Source organism: Cryptomeria japonica, chromosome 9, assembly GCF_030272615.1.
Source record: "Cryptomeria japonica chromosome 9, Sugi_1.0, whole genome shotgun sequence".
NCBI lineage: Eukaryota > Viridiplantae > Streptophyta > Pinopsida > Cupressales > Cupressaceae > Cryptomeria > Cryptomeria japonica.
This window is the reverse complement of record NC_081413.1, coordinates 477,488,558-477,511,984: the sequence shown is the minus strand read 5'-3', so window position 1 is coordinate 477,511,984 and position 23,427 is coordinate 477,488,558. Positions and strand designations below refer to the sequence as shown.

The 23,427-nt window shown below is 37.8% G+C and overlaps 1 protein-coding gene across 2 annotated transcripts in view; it reads left to right on the top strand.

Annotated features, from left to right (window-relative positions):
* LOC131075975 (myb family transcription factor PHL13) overlaps positions 1–23,427 on the top strand; it is a 123,157-nt gene that overhangs the window by 53,743 nt on the left and 45,987 nt on the right. For both annotated transcript variants that reach the window (XM_058012984.2, XM_058012985.2), the window contains exon 5: positions 11,336–11,390. In XM_058012984.2, the coding sequence (XP_057868967.2) occupies positions 11,336–11,390 (55 nt within the window). The remainder of the gene's footprint in view (positions 1–11,335; positions 11,391–23,427) is intronic.

Here is a 23,427-nt window from a genome sequence, read left to right as displayed (position 1 = left end):
CTTTTTTTGACTCATTTCTTTCCATTCTTTCTTTTGTGACCCATAACTGTCTTTTCTCATCTTTCAATGACACAATTGCTTTGATTTTCCTCCAAGTGATTAGAACTGGTGTTTTAAGACTCGTGGACTCGCCACGGACTTGCGAGTTCATGGGAGCCACGAGTCGACTTGCCAAGGACTTGCAAGGCTAGTCCTGGCGAGTCCATCGAATAGACTCGCGAGTCTTTTGCATGGACTCGCCAGTCTTTCAGATGCATTCGTGCGACCCAGAAAAAAACATCATGCAAGCTTTAAAAGTGAGTTTTTCTTTTTTTTTGCCCTCATTTGGCATTCTTGCTTGGTTATGATAGGTTTGTAGGGTGTGAAGGAGGAGAAATACAAAGAGGAAGATGTAGTCTTCTCTTTAGTTTGTTCATTGTTGTTTTTCACATTTGGAGTTGGACATATCATTATATGTAATTTTGTAAACATTTATAAAATTATGCTGCTATTACACATTTTAGAGTTGAAACTATGAGTATGAATGATGAAATTTTAAATATTGCGTGTTTGTAGATCATATGACATGTGTAATGTTTCAATTATGGCTCTTATGTTCTCTAAATGCATTAATTTCTTTATGTTTTTTTTGTAAAACTATGGTTTTTTTTCTGCCGAGTCCTTCCCGAGTCTTTTGCGAGTCTTCACAAGTCTTTCACGAGTCCGAGTCCGAGTCCAAATTTTTGGTTTGCTGAGTCCGTGGCGAGTCCGAGTTTTAAAACTTTGATTAGAACTGTCACACAATGCATCTTTTGATTCACTTTCATTCGAAAGATTACTCCTCTCATCCATAACCATTGATTTATTAGTGGATACCATGTACTCTTCAGGAGGTGAAGAGGAATTATGATCAACATCCTTATCTCTAAGTAGCTTCAAATAATCTGATTTATGATCACTAGATTCAATCCCTTCTATGTCATTCTCAATGCATGATCCTTGAGATGGAGTAAGAGCAATTTCAGGTTCAAAAGTAATTTCACATGCATTTTTCTTTATAGGATCCTTTTAATAGTCAAACCAAAAGCCTCCCGTATCATTGAATTGAAAGAAGTCATCACCTACAATAGATGTGACGCTATTATCAATATTAGCTTACTCCTCATCCATCAACTCTGCATTAGTGGCTGTCTCATAATCCTCATGACTCAAAGTACCCATTTCATTTGTAATTGAAGAAGCACATGAAGTTTTAATCATTTTCTTATATTTAGAAATGTTGGTAACCATTTCCTCTTCTTGAATCTCTTGAAATGATGGCATGAGATTACAGGCAGTTGTAAGCTCATTATTAGCACAACCTTCAATTTTGATATTTGGATAGGTGATTGGTTTATCTGTCAGTTTCACCTTTCCAATCTGGCCTTCTAAAACATTTAGTTCTTCTCCTGTGCGTAATTCATTCCTACTACTGTCATGATTTCCTGCACTAGAAGGCACTTCTTCATTTACCTCAGCTCTTCTTTTTAGCTCAGTACTCAACTCACTCCATTTGGCTAGATTCCTATCACTCCTTTGGATCGTTAGTTTCATTTTTAACACTAATTCTTCAATTGTCTTCATCTTATACACTCTTATAGCCCATTTTGAGGTCAATTCTGAGTTCTTTCCAACAGGCTGGCACGATCACAAGCTTTGATACCATTTTAATGTCCCTTGTAGAAACACTTAAGTTTTGGCTTCTATTCTGCAGATTATATGTTCAATATTGCAAGGAACCAATCATTTCTAAAGAATTGTATTAAATTGTATAAGTGGATCTGTGGATGTATATATTTGTTACTTAGATTTATGAACACTTGTATCCTTATCAGAGAATAATGATGCCAAATATCCTTATAGTGGAAAGGACTAAGTCTATTATGAATTCTGAATTTTGTTCCAAATAAGAATCTGATATGAGCACTGAAATGTCTTTGATTATCCATGAACTTATGCTCTCTCAATGCAAATATCATGGAGTAGAGGGACAGATTGCAGAAATATATATGTGTATGAACAAGTGAGTTTTCTGTATACGTAATTTCTTTTTCTGATTTATATCTATGTGGTCATGCGCTCATATATACATAAGAGACAATTGCCTCTGTTTAATCACCTTCCCTGAATAATAACCTTATACTTATGCAATGTCTTCTTGATGCTTTGCCTGAATAATATCTTTATACTTGTGCATCTTAGCCTTTCAAATGGGGTGGGTGAACAGCACATCTTCATCCGCTGTCTAATGGCTCTTATAGAGCACTTCAGATCTGAATTGAATATATAAAACCAAACTACATACCTTGTGATGAACCCGTGATCCTCCTTTAATATGCAATGAAGGGGCATGATGTGAGAAGTTGTGTCTCAACATCCTAACCCATGCAAACAACTGAAGTAGTTGTGTGCCAAATCGTGCCTCCTCCTTGTTACTAATGATGTCATTAGTTAGCTAATTAGTTTCAGATCGTAGTAGTTCCCTCCTTGGGCAGCAATAATGTGTGAGACGTCCTTACGCCTTTGATCAATCTGTTTATTCTCTTCTTGAACAGCAATGTATGTATTACTAACTAATTAATGTATAAGACGTCCTTGGCTTGCAATGCCTTTGGATGATGCTACTTCTTTGATTGATTTGCTTCAGAGATCAAATGGGGCTCTTATGGTTCATGTGTAAGCATTTTCCATTCTCAATGTTGAGTCCATCTTCAAGAGAAAGATGATACTTCAAAGAGGGAGAACTCATGGTGCCCAATATAAATCAATCTTTTAAACACCTTTATCATTTTCGAATGTTAGTTGAGTAGGCTTCTTGTTCTTTTAGTGTTCTCTATATTATTTTTCCTTATGTTTATTATGGGTTTCCATGGTTCACTCACACCCAATGCATCACATTGTTAAGATTTTGAGAGAGTTTTTCATTCTCAATAAATAAGGAAATTTAATTGTTTTTGTGTCCACTTGCACGAAGCTGCATTTATTAGAATAACGCTTTATTATTTATTTAATGTTCAATTATGTAATATTATGTAAATATTTCTAATAAGATCTGTCTGATCTTATTCGCAGTTTCTTTTTAGAAACTTGCCGTTTTGTACATTTTGTAAATCTTTTTATTGAGCGTATTTGCTCAGTGTTAATACAAGAATCATTTTTTACCAATTATGTGTTTACATAATATGGTATCAAAGCCCTGGTTATTTCGGAATAATTTTTCAATTAAAAATTTGTCATGAATTTTTTAATAGTTTTTTGAAAAATTTCTTTGCTTCTTCGAAATCGTGACTTCTGAAAATCGCGACTAGTGTTTTTTGCAACCTATGCTTGTGACCTCCCGCGATCTCATTTTTGCGGTTTTTTTTCGATTTCTACATTTCGCCACTGTCTGTGAAGGAGGTTTAGTGACGTTCTATTTGCAGATTTCGCGATTTTTTGTAGCGCCCTTGTTTGCATCCGCAGCCGACCGTCTCTTCTTCACTCATGTGACACCAAAATCCACGATTTTTTGCGATTTGCATGACGTGACCTTTGGCGGATTTTTTTCCGATGGTGGCTTGTTTCTCTTCTGCGTTTTGGTGTGACGACTCTATAAACGGTGACAGGAATAATTTGGGTTCTCTACCTTTTGCAGATTTTTTTCTGCCATTTTCGTCCACCCACGACCTTTCAATATGCGGCTAGGGTTTTTACGAAAACCCTTTGTTTTTTTCTGCCTTCGGAAATTTGACACCAAATTCCTTCTGGGTTTTTCAAGAGCTCAACTAGGTTGTTTTCAGAATTTCGTGGGTGCATCGTTTTCCGTGCCTTGAATTTTTTGTTGGCGGATTTCAAGTCTAATTCTAGATTCTTTTTGGGTTTTTTGCAAGGATTTCTAGGTTGTCTTCGGATTTTTCTAGGTCAATCAGAAAATTTCTCGAAATCCATGCCAACCGTACTTCATTCGTTTTTTGAATTATGTACATGTATCTGCCTCTATTTTTTGCATTGGGATTTGTGCTTTGTATTCCATGCTATCGCCTCTTCTTTGATTTTCGTTTTTTGTGCATTGGGAAACGTGCAATATGTTGTCATTGACCAACTTGATGTTGGAAGGCAGTCAACGATTCAATGGAAAAAATTATAATACCCGGAAGCAGCGCATGCTGACAATCTTCGATTATCGCTGTCTAGATGATCTTGTCTTGGGAAAAGAATCTCGTCCTTCTGCAACTGGAGCTGATCAAGATAAATTTGATGACCGCAATAGGGAAGCTGTCATGCTTCTCAAGTTCTCTGTCACAGATGACCAGCTACCTCAGATTCCTTCTGGCCAATCAGCCTAAGAAATTTGGAAGCATTTGAAGGAGTTGCATGAGACATCCAACCAAAGCCGAGCGTTCTTCTTGAAGAACCAGTTGTTCTCCATCACGATGGATGAATGCATGTCCTTATAGGAGCATCTCACGAAGATTAAGGACATTCAAGATCAGCTCGAAGCTATTGGTCGGAAAATGGAAGAAGACGATATGGTAGTCATAACCCTCAAAAGTCTACCAAAATCCTACGAGCACTTCATAGAGACTCTGAACATTACGTCTACGAATGTTGATCTAAAATTTGCATAGTTGTGCACCAAACTTCTGCAGCAGGATCGCTGGAAACAACAGTTTGGTAGCGGTGCCACTTCATCCTCCTCCGAGCAAGCCTTTGCAGCCAAATCCTTTCACAAGGATAAAGGGCAAATTTCAGTCATCTCAATTCTCTCAGTCGAAGGGCTCTAGTCAGTCACAGGAAGGCTCGAAAAAGAAGAAGGTTCAATGCAATTATTGTCACAAATATGGCCATCTGATTAAGGATTGTCTCAATCCGATAGCTTCCAAACAACGAAAGCAGGGAGGGTCTCAGCCTAAAGCCAATGTCACTGAGCACACAGAGCAGAAAGAGTCTGCCTTTTATGCCTTCATGGCTAAAAGACCCACAAACCATGTGAAATCTTCTGCTTGGTATATTGATTCTGGTGCTTCTCGACATTTCACTCACAGGCGTGATTGGTTTACAAAATTCTCTCCCTATAGTGATTCAGTTATTTTTGGAGGAGGTGAGGAGTATACAGTTGTCGGCAAGGGCAACGTTCAGATACAATCTGGTGGGAGGAATCTCATATTCCTCAATGTGTACTACGTTCCTGGCATGGAACTGAACCTTCTCTCTGTGAGTCAGATTATGCGGCATTCTCCTCAGCTTGATGTCATCTTTAGTGCACATAAGTGTTGTATTTTTGATTGTGCGACACACTACAATTGCTGTTGGTATTGAGGATCATGGTCTTTATAGACTTGTGGATACAGGTGATTCTCTTGAGCATGCCTTCACAGCAAAATCCTCCTCTATCTCCCATTTATGGCATCAGCGATATGGTCACTTGAACATTCATTATCTTGCTCAGCTTGTTCGGGAAGATTTAGTACATGGCCTACTTGAAATTCAAACTTAGAATCAATGAGTTTGTGAAGCTTGTCAGGCTGGGAAACAACACAGGACACCGTTCAAGGATGGTGACTCATGGCGAGCCTCTAAGGTACTGCAGTTGGTCCACGCTGATGTATGTGGTCCAATGAATACTACTTCTGTTATTGGGTGCACGTATTTCTTACTTTTTGTTGATGATTACAGTCGTAAGATGTGGGTGTACTTTCTTAGATAGAAATCAGATGTGTTTCCTGTATTTCAGAAATTTAAGGCCTTGGTAGAAAAAGAGTTTGGTTGTTCTATTATTAGTCTTAGGTTTGATAATGGGGGGGAGTTTTGTTCTACTGCTTTCTCCACTTTACGTGATACACATGGCATAAAACGTCAGTTAACCACACCATACACCCCTCAACAGAATGACGTTGTAGAACATTGTAATCGCACCGCTATAGAAATGGCTAGGTCTATGTTGGAACACAAAAATGTTCCTAAGAAGTATTGGGCAGAAGCAGTGTTTACTGTAGTCTATCTCCTTAATAGGTCTCCCACTCATGCTGTTAAAGGGAAGACTCCTGAGGAAGCCTGGACTGGTCACAAACCTAGGATCAGCCATTTGAAAGTTTTTGGCTCTCTTGCATATGTTTGGATTCCAGATGCCAAGCGCTCTAAGTTGGATTCCAAGAGTCAGAAGCTCATGTTTACAGGTTACAGTGACAACCATAAGGCCTACCGACTGATTGATGTAGACACTGATCGTCTCATCTTCAGTCGCGATGTTGTCTTTGATGAAGATCGAGGACCATTTCAGCTTTCCTCGTCTGAGCAAAATTCTGAGGATCAGCCTTTGAAGGCTTCTAATTTAGGTGTTCGTCTTCCATTTGGTTCACTTGATGGGAGGGATGATGCAGATTCTGTATTTGATGATGCACTACTTGAATTTCCTCCTGATGATGCTAATCTTCCACCTATTCTAGATCCTCTTCCACCTCTAGTTCCAGTTCTTCCTCTTCCATTTGATGTTGGCACATCTACTCTCCGACCTAAGTGGTGGGCTAAGACCATCAGTGATCTTCGTCGTGATGAGCTCATTGAGGGTAGATCTTCCATAAATAAGGGCAAGCAACAAAATACAGTTAACTTTGCTCTCATGGCCAACATTCACAACATTTATGAGCCTCAGACTTATACCGAAGCAAAAGGGATTCCAGAGTGGGAAAATGCAATGGATGCAGAATACCAAAGCCTTCTGAAGAACAACACCTGGATTCTCTCTGATCTTCCTCCAGGGAAGAAACCCATTAGCTGCAAATGGGTCTATAAGGTCAAGTATCATGCAGATGGTACCTTAGATAAATACAAGGCAAGATAGTTGCTTGAGGATTCACACAGTGAGAGGGCATTGATTATGAGGAGACATTTACTCCTACTGCCAAGATGAGTACCATTCGTCTTCTTCTCGCTATTGCAGCTTAGTTTCGATGGAAAGTCCATTAGATGGATGTTAAGAGTGCCTTCCTCAATGGTGAATTGCAGGAAGAAGTCTACATGGCACAACCTCCTAGTTTCAAGGTTGCTGGCAAAGAACATCAAGTATGTAGACTTGTTAAAGCACTCTATGGACTTAAACATGCACCTTGAGCATGGTACATTAAGATTGATCAGTACTTGGTTGCTCATGGTTTTCAGCGTTGCCCTTTTGACAGTAATCTGTATATCAAACACTCTGGTGATGATATTCTCTTTCTTGTTGTCTATGTGGATGACTTAATCATTACTGGCAGTTCAACACATTTGATTGCAGAAATCAAACAGGATCTGTGCCAGGATTTTGATATGAGAGATTTGGGGCTTCTCCATTATTGTTTGGTTGTTGAGGTTTGACAAACAGATGGTAGCATTTTTATTTCTCAATCTAAGTATGCTAGGAACTTGCTTGACAGGTTTTGAATGCAGGATTGCAAACCTGCTTCCACACCTATGGAGACTGGCTTGAAGTTGTCAGCCAAGTTTGATTCTCCTCCTGTAGATGAACCACAATTCAGGTAAGTAGTGGGCAGCCTCATCTATCCAACTGCTACTAGACCTGATCTCAGTTTTGCAGTGAGCTACATTTCACGCTTCATGATAGCCCCCGAGGTTGATCATTGGGTAGCAGCGAAGCATGTGTTGCGTTATGTGAAAGGCACCTTTGATTCTAGACTTCTTTACACTAGGAGTCATGATCCTAGACTCAGTGGGTTCACAAATTCAGATTGGGCAGGTTCAGTTGATGACAGGAAGTCAACCTCTGGATTTGTGTTCAGTTTGGGATCCGGTGCAGTCACTTGGACTAGTAAGAAGCAACAGGCAGTGGCTCTCTCCTCGACAAAAGCAGAATATCGGGGAGCAGTTAAGGCAGCTTGTGAGGCAGTTTGGCTTCGCCGGATGCTTGCGGATATGCAAATATCTCAAGCAGGTCCGACTCCCTTGTTCTTTGACAATCAGGGAGTTCTCAAACTTGCCAAGAATCCAGTCTTCCATGAAAGAACCAAATATGTAGAGCTTCATTGTCATTACATTCGACGGTTGGCTGAAGACGGATCCATTCAGTTGTTGTATGTTCCTACAACAGGGCAGCTAATAGATATTCTCACCAATCCCCTCAGTCCAGATAAGTTTGTAAAATTCAGGGGGTCTATTGGTGTAGTTGATAGATTGAGCATTAAGGGAGGGTATTAGAATAATACTTTATTATTTATTTAATGCTCAATTATGTAATATTATGTAAATATTTCTAATAAGATCTTTCTGGTCTTATTCGTAGTTTCTTTTTAGAAACTTGCTGTTTTCTACATTTTGTAAATCTTTTTATTGAGCGTATTTGCTCATTGTTAATACAACAATCATTTTTTACCAATTATGTGTTTACATAATAGCATTTTGTACTTTATATAATGTTTCTTAAATGGGCTATTTTGTCTTTTTATGATCTCTTACCCAACATATATGAATGTTCAAGAAGTTGAAAAGAAAAGCTTTGGGACTCTTGGTCCTATAAAATCATGGACAAAAGAGTTTGGAAATGAATGTTTGAGAAGTTGAAAAGAAAACCTTTGGGACTTGCAGCCTATAAAAATCATGGAGAAGAGAGTTTGGAAATTAAGTAAATCCTATTGGAATGATTTAACTAGCATCTTTGATAAGTTGCGGGGGGGTTGCACATTGTTTAGGGAATTGGTCCTTATTGTGGAAAAGGAGTCTTGTGCATGGTGAAGAGATGTTATGGTCCCAATATTCAGCACTATTAAGTCCATAGCGATGCTCTTACATGCTCACCTAACATATTGTATGCCTAAGCTTTCATGGCAGTTTAAAATTTTAAAGAAAGAAGAGACCAAATTATATTGAGAGTCAAGTCATTAAAGGATTAGAAAGCCCCCTCCCAAAAAAATAATATATGAATAAGGGAAAATGTGAGAGGCATTATAAGAGAAAATCAAGGGCACCCCTACTTGGAGGAGTTCTGAGGATCAAAGAAACCACCTGAAATGCACACAAAAGGAAGTGGTTTGCCAACTTCTTCAGTCTAATATCATTAGGGTTTGAGATTCATTGTGCTTGCTAAGTATTCAACACAAGGTTTATTTTGAGGCATCGTGCATGCATGTATGCTATTGATGGTCCCAAAGATTCTCCTAAACATTACATCTATGGCTTAGGGTCATAGGGGTTGCAGTTGATGCATTTTTTAAGAATAGAAGGTTGAATCAGTTTTGATATTTGGCTGATTGTCACCCTTTTTTGCAGCAAATGCCAAAATCACATTTCATATTTGTTGGCTGGAAAAGATATGTGGTGTTGATCTTCTCTTTTTTGGCTGCAAATAACCTATACTAAGGCTGGTGTTTATAAGATATTCTCCCTTTCTCTGTGTGTCCCTCTACGTCCTCTCTCTCCCCAAATTTTCAAGGTCAAAGGGCTTGCAGATACTGTTAGAACACATATTTATAAAATCATCAAGCTCCATAGAAGTTTCTTCATGGTTGTTATGGTCTCAGTCAGTATTTGACTCAGGTTCACTTGATTCTGTGCTCTGTGAAGTATATTTGCATGCTGAAAAGTACAACTACAGAAATAATAACTACTAGGTGCACCTACTCACTTGAAAACAATGGATAACACCTGCAAATCTAGAAAAACATTGGAGGAAACACTACTCCAAACAGATAGTTGTATTGCTATGAAAAATAAATTTTAACAAGCAGGGGAAAATTCTCATTTATTGCAGCAGGTTACTTTCTTCACATGTTATAAACCTAATTCCCTGTAAATGGGTGTTTAAAATGCATACAATGATTAGATATCTACAATATAAAGTTGTGACCATATTATAAAATATGAGCTTAAGACCAAATAGCTCATTGTAAATGGCCACTTTTCCACTTCATCATATTTTAATAAATTGTCTTATTGATCAAGTAGGCCATAAAATTATATGTTAGGTATACAAAATTGACATGGCCAAAGATAGAATAAAAACTGAAGAATTTGTTTTTTTAATATGTAATCATTTACAAATATTCTGCTCATATAAGCATCAACATGAGACCAATATAAGCTCTTGCGAGCACAACAATGAGACTAATGATAGATCTTTGAGCAACTACACTAGAGACCACCTATGGAAGACTATGAGTCACAACTTAGAGGTCCACTTTATTTAGAAACCATCTCCACACTAGAAGCCAATTATGGAAGACTAAGAGTCACAACTTAGAATTCAAAATAGATGTTCCTTTGGGATTTGAACTTGGGTATCCACAATAAGAACTCAATGCTTTAACCAATCAAGCTTAACCCCTTGAACTGAGAAGAATTAATTAAAGAAAGAAAACTTAAATATATCCACATATGACCAAATAGGTCATTGGGATTGTAAGTTACATCTAGCCTAGAATAGATAGAATTTCCATTCAAAATGTCTCCAACAATCGCCAAAGAAAAATAAAAAAAGAAAAGTTTTCACCAATAATATGAGAATATTGTTAAATAGATAGCTAGCTAGCTGCAATATTGAAGTCCTTAATGGTGTCAACATAACTTTTCTAAGGATACATGTTCATAACATCTACTTAGAATAAACAAAAATACCGTTCAATATGTTTTCAATAAAGAAAATAAAAACAGAAAAGTTTTCACCTATAATATGTGAATATGGCCAACTAGATAGCTAGCTAGCTACAATACTGAAGTCCCTAATGATGTCAACATAGATTTCTTAAGGATACACGTTCATAATTGTCTGGCAACTTCCTCTAGGAGTTAAAATTAGTTGTGAAGGTGTATCCCTAGTCAAGGCTGTTATAGATTATATATTAGTTTTATTGTTTGAAATTGTTGAGTCAGGTAAATGTAACGTAAGTCATGGATAGCAGTAAAACTTACTTGAATGAAATGAAGATTAAGATAGCTTTCATTGATAGTCAAGAGATGCATTTGATTATTGAACAAACTTTGTCTTCAGATCTTCTGGATATTTCCACTGGTTCTCATTTTTCAAAACATGTCTTGAAACAGTGATTTTTATCCATTTTTTGTACCAGATAGAAAAGTGGATAGAACACAGCTGTTTCCAAATAGGTGTTTTGAAAAACTTCATCTTTCCTGATAGTTGAAAGTGGACTTACCTTTTTATTGGATATTTGGTGTAACTTCTATATATAATTTAAAAAACAATGTTATGGTGTTTAGTTTAGTTGTAAAACACCATTTCATCGACATTTTAATTTTGTTTAGATGTGGTCAAAGTGTTGCATATTTTCTTTGCTAGATTGTATCAAAAGAATAATCTTTTTACAATTTTCTTAATGGTTTAATCTTATGACAGGAAATGTGGAGAAAGCGAGAAATGCACATGACATCTCATCGTTGGAGTTGAAAACGTAAGATTTTGTTCCCTTCTTGTATACTAGTTCGGATTACCCAGGGTTCTGACATATGGGTCCACCCCCAGTACACGGTAGACCCACAAGCCTTCGGCACAACCTGCCCTTTAAAATATAAAAAGATCACATTTTGAATGCTGTATTAAAAACAGACCTAATCTAACTCTAAAAAGTGACTTTTTAGTCACATTTAATTTTGAATTATGTATTATTAGCTATTTACTGTATTTGATTTTGTATTTTTTGTGCAAATTATACATATATTATTATATAGTATGGTCAAACACAGCCATTCCAAACTGACATAAATAAAAAAATGGTGAACGGTTAAGCCTGAACCCAAACCAGCAACTTAGGTTAGAACTTATTGCTCAGTCTCATCTGTGTATTACTACATATTTAACTTGCTTATTGTTTTCCTTCAATTATTTTAAATAAATAAATGAGGGTTTTGTTCTGGGGCCCACATCCTGTATGATTTTCTACTAAGGACCACATGTCCACTACGGGATTTTACAGTTTCAATAGGGGCATAACAAATGGCAGGGATACCACTCCAACTGTGTGGACACTGCTGCAACACACGCTCGGGTGCTGGGATGCTACTTTGGAGGATTTGAACCTGGATCTTTGTCATGAGAAATCTCTGACCTTTCCATTTCAGCACAAGCCCATTGATGCTTATTGTTTTCCTTTGATTTATTATTTTCCTTCTGCCTTCTTTAATCTTCATATTTATCTAGTTGAAGGAACACAATGCAATAGTAGTAATTTTTTTTTAATTATTTGAAGAAGAAACAACCACCATAATTGATATACATAACAATATTTTGAAGCAAAAACAAGCGAGCTCCAAATGAAAACTTACAAAGCCTAACCCAAGCCAGGACTAGAAACCCCTTTATCACAAACCTACACTGCTAGAATAAGAAACATTCTATTTCAGCAACTCTATTCCAGTATATTGACAAGAAAACAACACTTTTATCATATTAACCGTTGTAATTAATGAATAACATATACACCTTTCAATCTAGATTCCTTCCCAAAACAAAGTATTGATGTTTGTAGGATGAAAACACAATTACAAAATCTTGAAGCTAGAAATAGAAATCTAAAAGCATTTGGATAGCTTTGTAGCCTTAGTTTCTTTATCTTCCGCATCTTCTGGACTTGATGATCTTAAATTGTGTTATGAACATCAAAGTTAGTGAAGTTAATTGATTGTTGGCAGTGTTTACAGCATGCTAAAACCTCATAAAATGCAGGTTTGTTTCAAGGGAAAAAAGCGTAGGACAGGGATCTACAGTGGAATATTATTGCATAGTCAAGTTCCTCTCAAAAAGTCACTCACTTTCAAAAAACGACACCTGATTTCAAGTCTGTATGCAAAAGTTACATACTCCACAAGTTGAAGGAATTGAAATAACAAAAAGGCAGAGTAGCCGGAAACTCCTGTGTCCCTCCTTGGGCGTGTGTATCCCTATGTCCAAAACGGATATGAATCCGATACAGCCCGGATACACGTCGGATATTGTACCCATGCTTGCCCAAAAAACCTTGATTTCCAATCTTGCCAAATACTACGTGATTTGATTTTTTCAAAATTTGACATAAATCTTCTTAAATTTAATTTAAAAAAACTTCATTCAGGCAATTTAAAAAAAAAAATTGGTATAAACAAAACCTACACCAAATGAGAAAGATAAATGAAATGTTTTTCTATTTAAGCAACCCATTTTTTTTGGTTATCTTCCAATGCAACTCTACTATTTTTGCATATTGTAAATTGTCAAATCAACTTATAATTATTTATGTAGCAATTATGTGTCCATATTGCTTTGGAAGTAATGAAAATCTCCTCTAATAACTTAGAAAATTGTGTTAAATATATGTACTGTTAGAATCAGAGAACACTGAGAGGGGGCGTGGGGTGGGAGGGGGTGAATCAGTGATCTACCGGAAGTTAAAACCACAAACTTATTCTTTATCCACCGGTTAGCAATGTATAGCAGAAAAGAACATAAACATGCAACTAAGAATACACAAATCCACAACACCGAAGTTTTTGCGTGGAAACCTGGAAAGGGAAAAACCACGGTGGGGCTGGAACCCACAATATTCATATACTATGGCCATGCAGGGTATCAATGATCTACCAGAAGTTAAAACTACAAACTTATTCTTTATCCACCAGTTAGCAATGTATAGCAGAAAAGAACATAAACATGCAACTAAGAATACACAAATCCACAACATCGGAATTTTTGCGTGGAAACCCAGAAAGGGAAAAACCACGGTGGGGCTGGAACCCACAATATTCATATATTATGGCCAGGAGTACATAAATATTATATAGATGGGGAATGCGCTTGCATTCAGGCTCATTGCCTAGAGCTCACTGCTCAAGAGATATATGCCCAGAAGGCTACAACCTTCATGGAAGTCTCATTGACTTACAATTTGTTTACAATGATTAAATACAATGAAATGAACTCTTAATCAGCATCTGACTATGCAAAAATGAGTTCCGGTTAGGCTCTGAATCTCTGACTGTCTCTGCTCTGCTGAATACTCTGTCTTTGTTTCAGTCAGCTACTTGTTGTTCTGAAAGCAAAATGCACATGTGAAACTGCACTCAATCGCACCAAAATAGATCACCACATCTCTAACATACCGAAAATCAATCGCCAAATCGATCTTATATATCCGGTCTTACCACAAAAGCAATCTCCTTCAAGTCGGCTTCAATAAGTGTAATGTGTAGATCAAGTCGGCTTCAATCTCGAACAAAACATAGCACCGGACCAAAATATTATAATCACACACCTCCTAAAGGTCTTTCCAATCACAGAGATCACAAAAATAATCACCAAAAACACTGCAATCACTGGAGATTGTTCTGGATCAAAACATTACTAAAATACCCTGTTTTACTGGTTAATTGCCTACCGGTTACCACCAACTTCCGGATAAGATGGATCACGACTGTCGGATCGAACCACCAAGAAGAGTTGCCATCAATGACAACCCTGAACAAACAATCAACCACCGAAAGTCACTTGAAATTACCAAATGAGTGTCAATTGCCAACAATCTCCCCCTTTGGCATTGATGGCAACACCTGTGAAAAAAATGGCTAAGTGTTGAAACCTGTACATCGGATGAAAGAATAAAAGAATTCTAAGGAAAAAGATAGATCAACAATCCACGAATTTGCCTTACACCAGAGTGTACACTATATACATACAATCGGTCTGTACATTTTTCACCTCATCTCTCCCCCTTTGACAACGATGCCAAAGATAGGGTGTGCATCAACATTGCTTGTACATATATACACATTTACTGGAGGATTAAATCTATACATGTTTCAATATATCTCCATATGGCATCTTAAGGAACCCAAGATATGTGTTACAACCTGCTCGCAACTTCTCCAAAATTGAAACAAAACCATTCAAAACATAAGCAAGAAATTCTATAGCTGCAATCTCAGTAGGAGTCTCCCAAGACATGTTCTGAATGCAGTCCATCTTATGATACACTAAGTTGTCCAACCAGGGACCAATTAAGTTCCGGAGTTCACCTATTCGCTTGATCATCCTCTCCTCCTCCTCAAAATTCCTAATATGCTCTGTGATATTCAAAATTTGTCCTTCAATATTGCCGGTTAAATTAGCTATGGGATCGTAGGCCTGAGAAATCTGAGCCAACTGTCCTCTGCAATTCTCTATCTGCTTGTCTATCTCAGTAGTAAAATTGGTTAAAATTAGACAAGACTTGTAAATTTTACCGCCTTCCACTAAGGCCTCATCAATTAGTTTTAACTCTTTATCTAGCTGGGCCTTATCATTACTAATCATTTGCAAAAATGTTTGAACTTTAGCATCTTTTAATTTCTCCATAGCTTGCTGGGCTGATGCTTTTGTTAAAGAATCAAACTGGGTGGATATATGATCAATTAGGTTCTGAAGCTTACCAGATGAATTGGTACTTGCATCAAGTTGCAGTTTTGGTACCACCTGTTCCAAACTTTAATCGATTTTTCAATAAGTCTCTTCTTTTCAGATTCTGACTGTGCTAACTCATGACTAGCTTGTGCCTGAAGAGCAGCAACAGCTATCATTCTTTCTGCCGGAGACATTTGATTGAAGGGTTTATCAAAACTGATATTGAACTGTGGAAATCTCCCTAGGCTTTGGGTTTTTGCAGTGTCAATCACCACAAGTACCAGAGTTTCCATTCCCTTACCCTTATCTCTATCCGTTTCATCCCGTTTCACCTCTTTTTTCTTCTTAGCCTCAACAGGTCTAGATTTGACTTCTTTAGGTGCCTCCTATGCACCGGTGTCACCACTTGGTGCACCATCCTCTGCCTCTGTTGATTTATCATTTTCTTTTGCAGGCTCAACCTCAACAGAATCCAAAATTTGTTGTTCTCCAACATCCTGAGTATCCTCTTCTTTATTTGCATCATCTGTCGGAGGATTTTCTGACTGAGTGACATCATTTTGAGAGACAGTTTCTACAAGCCGATTCTCAGTAAGAAACTTTTTCTAGATTTCAGTTGTTTCTCTCCTTATTTCTTCAACTCGGCTAACCATCAGACTGTTGACCCCGTGCTTGCTTCTGAATTCCTTTTTATTTGCCAATAAAATTAATCTATCAGTTTCTTCTATAGTGATACTAGTGCATTGATTAACCAGTTCACTCTCCTTTATTTTTTCTATCCATTTGGCTAGCATATTTTCTCCTAGCATCAATTAGGCTGTACAAATCTTTGGGAAGATATTTTTCTAATTCAACCAATGCTTTACTAAATACATCCATGTACAGAATTATAGCTTCCTCAATTTGCCTTTGATCCTTATCATCCATATTTGCATAATATACATGGATGTTCTTCAAATTTCCATCTTTAATAATTTCATCAATTAATTCTTGAGTAGATAATGGAGGAACAATATCATACTTTGTTTTAGAAGATTTCATCATACCGGATTCTATAGCCTCATTTAGATCTGATTTTGTCTTCTTTCCTTTCTTTGGCTTGCTTGCTGGTACAGGATCATATCTTGCCTTCTTCTCCTTTGGCTCTTCCTTCTCACCACCGGATTGGGGTTTCTGGATCACTCTAGAGAATTCACCTTTCTTTGGTGCCTTGTGAATGTCTGAATCAAATTCAGTCTCTGATTGCACCAGAGAGACTCCTACATACTCTCTTTGAGTCTTTTGCTTTTTCCTCAGAACACATTTTCCCTTTGCAGATACACCAGAGGGTTCAACTTTAGCAGGAGGTGTCTTCACCGGAGCGGGAGAAGGTCCTATCACCTTTACTTTAACGAGAGCGGGTGCAGTCTTTTGTTTCTTTCCCTTCTCAACTGCATCCCTTGCTTTCCTAGAAGCTCTAACTCTTTCCTGGGGATGACCTTCCTCAACAAGAATATCTTCTACAATCTTTGCTACTTTTCTCTTCCTCGCTAATTCGGAGAATTTGGAGTGCAACTCCATTGATTTCTCTTTGCATGTTCCAAACCTCTCCTCCTTGGTGTTTTCCAGAGCATTCAACAAGTGCTGTGCATAAGCACCCAAGGTAGCCTCATCAACCTCGTACCCCATTGGCATTACCCATACTGTCTGGGGTTGAACTGCTTCCATCAGACATTCATCCTTGTTTACCATGAAGCAGATTGTCCCCTCATATTTCTTAACAATTTCCTTGGGGATTCTCACTCTTTGTTTCATTTTATCCTGAAAAGTTTTAAAGAAAGCCCATAATGTAGCATTTTGATTGTCTTGGTTCCCAAGTTTGCCAAGTCGTTGCTTTATTTGCTGCGCAACCAGTCTGTCATAAGCCCATTGTTACTTTGCCGGTTCCAGGGATTTGGTTCATGAAATAGAGGGCCAGACAGATAATCAACGATCCAAATTTAAAGACATGCTTCTTATCCTATTTAATTTTCTTTAAATCTATCAACAATTCCTCCAATAACACACTGCATAGGTCATAATGACCATCTTCCTTGACCATTTTATAAGCTGCATGGATAGCAGTGCCGGATACCGAATTCAATCTATTAGACTGATACACCTTGTAACTAATAACCATTGCGGCAAATTTAACATCATCCTCTTTTATTGTGTTGATCTTCATCGATCGCCCATCAAACTTTGCACCGATTAGTTTGTTCACGGTAGGGTTCATGACCTTCCGCAACCGTGGCTTCTCAGCAGTTTGATTCAAGTAGGTGATTGCCCTAATCGCATTACCAGTGATCTTGTACGGTTGGTCTAGCCACATAAATTCAGCGTGGATCGTGCTCAACACATATCTTACCCATTCCTTCTCATCAAAAGTTGGAAACTTCACAAATTGGGTGAAACCCTTTCTTTGTAGCTCCACAAATTCCAGCTTGGGATTGTCGATCATCATCCATGATTCTGTTAGCGTATAAATCCAGGATGTCCTCAGAGCTGGTTTCTTCAATTTCACAGTGAATGTAGGCTCGAACATCATCAACATGCAACACACTGTGCGGAATGAAAGAAAATGCTCCAACCGGGTCGTCTTCCATGGACTTGTAGGGGTGTTTCTTAAATACAAGACGGGTCCTGTCCTTAACCTCAACCACCAGTGGAGTAGCAATGGAAGATGTAGATGCCATTTTAAAATCTCAGAAAATTAGACTCAAAAAAATGCCCTTCGAGAAATACCTTAACCAACTGTCGGATGCCCTAGATTGCTTCGCCGGATTGCTTTTAGCTCTCTGATCGCTTGGAAACTTTGATCGCCTTGTTCTTCAGCTCGAAAACACTATTTGCAAAGTGAAGAATGATTCTCGTATTTGCCCTTTTAACTTTGCAAACCCTAATTTTACTTTGAAATAAATGCACCTCAAATATTCAACCGGATGCCGAAATCAGCCATTTGAGTTCCGGATATCAATTGAAGCTCAGTTTCTACCATCTGTAATCCATCGACTATAGATCTCATCAAGGGGTATTGTAAGATTTGTATTGATTTGCCTCCCCCTAAGGCCAAAAGCCCTGTTACCGGATGAAGATTCTGCACCGGATTTAGGTATAGATCCATTTTCTGCCTTAGATTCATCCTTCTTTACCCACATCTTCTTATGCTGATCTCTGATCTCATCTACTTTTGCCTTTCCCTTTTCATCTGATTTGTTCTCGTCAACCGAAGTACTGTTTTTGCTTCTGCAAAATTTTGCAATATGACTGGTTTTGTTGCCTGCTCTGCAAACAATATTATTCTTCATAGGTCTGAAGTTCATTTGGTTCTGTCTTGTCTTGCATTGATTAGAGATATGTCCAAACATTCCACAAGCATAACATCTTTTACTCTGAAAGTTATTCATTATTGCTCTACACACATTTGATTTGTGTCCAAAATTATTGCTTATGAAACACTTACCGGTAAAGGTAGGAACATTATTCATGTTGTTCATCATATTGTTATTGTTCATTATTCCAGTATTCATCCTACTTCTGCACTGACTCACCATATGACCAAATTTGTTGTATGTAAAACATCTACCATTAAATTTATGAGCATTAGGCTATCTTACCGAAGGATTCTTGCTCTTCTTCTGATCAGGTTTAGCATTGCCTTGTCCAGATCCAGAGGATTCACCTTTCTCAAATCCTAGACCTCGCATATCCTTTCCATGTCTTTGACTTTCCAGCATCTCATCAAGTCTTGCTGAACTAGCTTTGAATTTGTCTTTATATTCATTGGCAGTAGCAAAGTTCATCCCTCAAGATAGCAACTTGTCTTTCAAGTTCTTGACCATTGTTCCTTGATTGTGTCAATTCAAGCTTCAACTGATCATTCTCATAGGTAAGCTTGAAGCATTCATCAGCTCTGTCCTTCAATGATTGTGCCAGATTCTCTTCATTCTTCTTCCCGTCCTCAATCTCCTTAGTCAGTCTCATCACAATGGATTGCATCTTTTTCTTCAAAGCAACATTCTCTCTCTCAAGCTTGTTAACCTCATCAGCTTTGTCCTGGTATTCCATGATCTGATCTTCTTTGTCCTTCAATTTGTCCATTAATTCCTTCCTCTTTTCTCTATAGATACTTGCTTGATCCTTCTGCCATCTAATGAATTCATCAACAACATTTAGATTTTTCTTCAAGGTACAAACCTCACTTCTAGCTACATCAAGATCCTCAAGTGCCACATTGAGTTGTCTTTGAAAGTCGAAATCCATTGAATCAATCTCCCAGATCTTCCTCAAGTGGTTAAGCTTCCTCAGAAAAACTAGGCTTTGATACCAATTGTTAGAATTAGAGATCACTGAGAGGGGGGGTGAATCAGTGATCTACTGGAAGTTAAAACCACAAACTTATTCTTTATCCACCGGTTAGCAATGTATAGCAGAAAAGAACATAAACATGCAACTAAGAATACACAAATCCACAACACCGGAATTTTTGCGTGGAAACCCGGAAAGGGAAAAACCATGGTGGGATTGGAACCCACAATATTCATATACTATGGCCAGGAGTACATAAATATTACATAGATAGGGAATGCACTTGCATTCAGGCTCACTGCCTAGAGCTCACCACTCAAGAGATATATGCCCGGAAGGCTACAACCTTCAGGGAAGTCTCACTGACTTACAATTTGTTTACAATGAGTAAATACGATGAAATGAACTCTTAATTAGCATCTGACTATGCAAAAATGAGTTCCGGTTAGGCTCTGAATCTTTGTCTATCTCTGCTCTGCTGAATACTCTATTTTTGTTTTAGTCAGCTACCGGTTGTTTTGAAATCAAAATGCGCATGTGAAACTGCGCTCAATCGCACCAAAATAGATCACCACATCTCTAACATACCGAAAATCAATCGCCGAATCGATCTTATATATCCGGTCTTACCACAAAACCAATATCCTTCAAGTTGGCTTCAATAAGTGTAACGTGTAGATCAAGTCGGCTTCAATCTCGAACAAAACATAGCACCGGACCAAAATATTATAATCACACGCTTCCTAAAGGTCTTTCCAATCATAGAGATCACAAAAATAATCACCAAAAACACTGCAATCACCAAAGATCATTCTGGATCAAAACATTACTGAAATACCCTGTTTTACCGGTTAATTGCCTACCGGTTACCACCAACTTCCAGATAAGATGGATCACGACTGTCGGATCGAACCACCAAGAAGAGTTGCCATCAATAACAACCCTGAACAAACAATCAACCACCGAAAGTCACCTGAAATCACCGGATGAGTGTCAATTGCCAACAATGTACATGTGATTTTTTATGAATGTCGTATCGAGCCGTATCGATATTGAGGGTCTTAAAAAATGGCCGTATCCGTATCTGATATTGTATCCCTATTTGTATCCGTTTCCATGTGCATGCAACTTTGCTGAAAGGAGGTTTCATAACCACTAGGTCAATTTCGTAACTGCTCAATGTGATGGTTTTGCATATGTGGTGGTTTTGTAGTTCCCATGGCAGTTTCGCAACTGCTGGTTTTGTAAGTGGCTATTTTGGTATATTGACTTGCATAGGGGTAGTTTTCATTACTGGCACCTGCACAAATAAGCAGTTTTGTCCAGATGTAATGTATGGGGAGAGGATGTGATATAAATATGTTTTGTCTTCAAACTATGCAACCTTGGGCTTTTTGTTCAAGCCTAAATTATGTTGTTAGTATGCCAAAGATCTTAAGAAGGCTAGATCAGGCAATTGAATGTCAAAAGAAGGAATTGTGTGCAAGGTTGCAAGGCAATTCATGGTGAAGACTAGACAACTAAGATGGGGAAGGTGTAGATTGTGAAGTCATTCATTGTAGATTGCAGAGAGCATTTGGAAGTGCTGGAATGCTGTTGAAGAATGTTGGTGTCTCTAAAGGCCTCAAAAAGGTAGTAAAGCTTGTAAAACTACGAAGAACATAGTGGTGATAAGAAAGTGATGCTTCACCCTTATGGAGTTTTCCCACATTGTGTTTCTCTAGGGTATCGTCTTGTGTTTGTGTCTCCTTTGCTGATGTGTCTGATTCATTTATTGCATATTTCATTTTCTTGCAACTACTCCATTATCTCAAACACATAAGAGAGCATATAAATCAATTGAATGTATGGGCACAAGTGCAATACGTGGTGGTTTTGTAGTTCCCAGGGCAGTTTCACAACTGCTGGTTCTGTAAGTGGCTATTTTGGTCTATTGACTTGCATTAAGGGGTAGTTTTCATTGCTGACACTTGCACAAATTAGCAGTTCTGTCCGGATGTAACGTATGGGAAGAGGATACGATATAAATATGTTGTCTTCAAAATTTGGACCCTTGGGCAGTATGCCAAAGATCTTAAGAAGGCTAGAGAAGGCAATTGAATGCCAAAAGAAGGAATTGTGTGCAAGGTTGCAAGGAAATTCATGGTGAAGACTAGACAACTAAGATTGGGAACATGTAGATTGTGAAGTCATCTATTGTAGATTGCAGAGAGCATTTGCAAGTGCTGGAATGCTATTGAAGAATGTTGGTGTCTCTAAAGGCCTCAAAAAGGTAGTAAAGCTTGTAAAACTATGAAGAACATAGTGGTGATAAGGAAGTGATGCTTCACCCTTATGGAGTTCTCCCACATTGTGTTTCTCTAGGGTATCGTCTTCCTTTGCTGATGTGTTTGATTCATTTATTGCATATTTCATTTTCTTGCAACTAATCCATTATCTCAAGCACATTAAAAAGCATATAAATCAATTGAATCTATGGGCACAAGTGCAATACTTGTTCCTGATAACCATTAGAAATTGAATTTAATCTCATTCAAATTTAAAGAAAAAAAATCCCTGCATGATATTGATCTGAAAGTATTTGGTGAACAAAACATTTACAGTAAGTTGTATTCCTAACTCAGGCAAAGGACAAAACAGGCTGGTCAGAATAATGGAATAGAAGGACTGGTTTGTGACTGCGGTTTTGTCAGTAATGAAACTGCAGTAATGTCCAGGTCAGAGTTGTGACCCTCAAATTTTGTAAAATCAGAATGTGAAACAAATTTTGGTTTGCCTCTAGCAAATGTGTAACATTTTCCAAGGCTTCGGAGAATGTTCCAACATCCCGGATGATTTTATAAAAGGAGTTTGAAGCAAGTGTTTGATTCTTTGGAGGATTTGGAAAATATTTTAGAGAGCAAGGAAAGTCTATTAAGTAATTTTAGGGAGAGAAGCAGAAGGTAAAGGGCAACCATTGCTGCACCAATTTGCTGTACTTGTTTTCCAAGTAACAGATCAAGGTAGCATGGTGATTGCCCCTATTGCTGTTGTTTTTATGATGAACTTTCCTTGAAAGTAATGCAATTTGCTGATCTAATACACAAGTATGCCTTAATGAAACTAAGAAGACGATAAGGAATCAGAAGATATAATAGAAGAGAATATAACAAATGCAGGGAAACACTTTCAGGTAAAATTTCCACCACCAAAGGTAGACCTCAGTATAATTTCAAAACAAGCTTACCATAGGTGGAGAACCTGTCATCCCTGTATCAACACGTTGACAATATACTGATAATTAGCCCCCGACTCAATTTCTGCAAATCCCAACAAGACAATTCAAAGTGATGCTGAACCACTATGCCAAGGCTTGTATATATAAATTTTATCCAGCTTGTAAGCCACTTGAGGTTTCATCAAAAGCAAAGTTGAACTACTTGCCACTTGACAAAACTCGCCAAGGCCTGGGAAAAAAAACTTGAGAAAAACTCGGCAACTTAAAAACACACTTAAATTTAATTAAAAATGCATTTTTTTTTGCAAAATTTAATGAGAAGATGCATCCATTGAGTCAATAAATGAGAACACAAAAGAAACAAGCTGATTCTAGATATATTTAAATGCAAAGTATCTACAAAATCGCATCCTCATGAGGAATGCTTATGGCTGGAAGCCTGGAAGCAAAATAGTAAATAGTTTTTGTAAAACCAAAAGTAAATAGATCATTACAATTACAACTTCCTCTTCCCAGCTCTAGCAAAAACTAGGGGAGA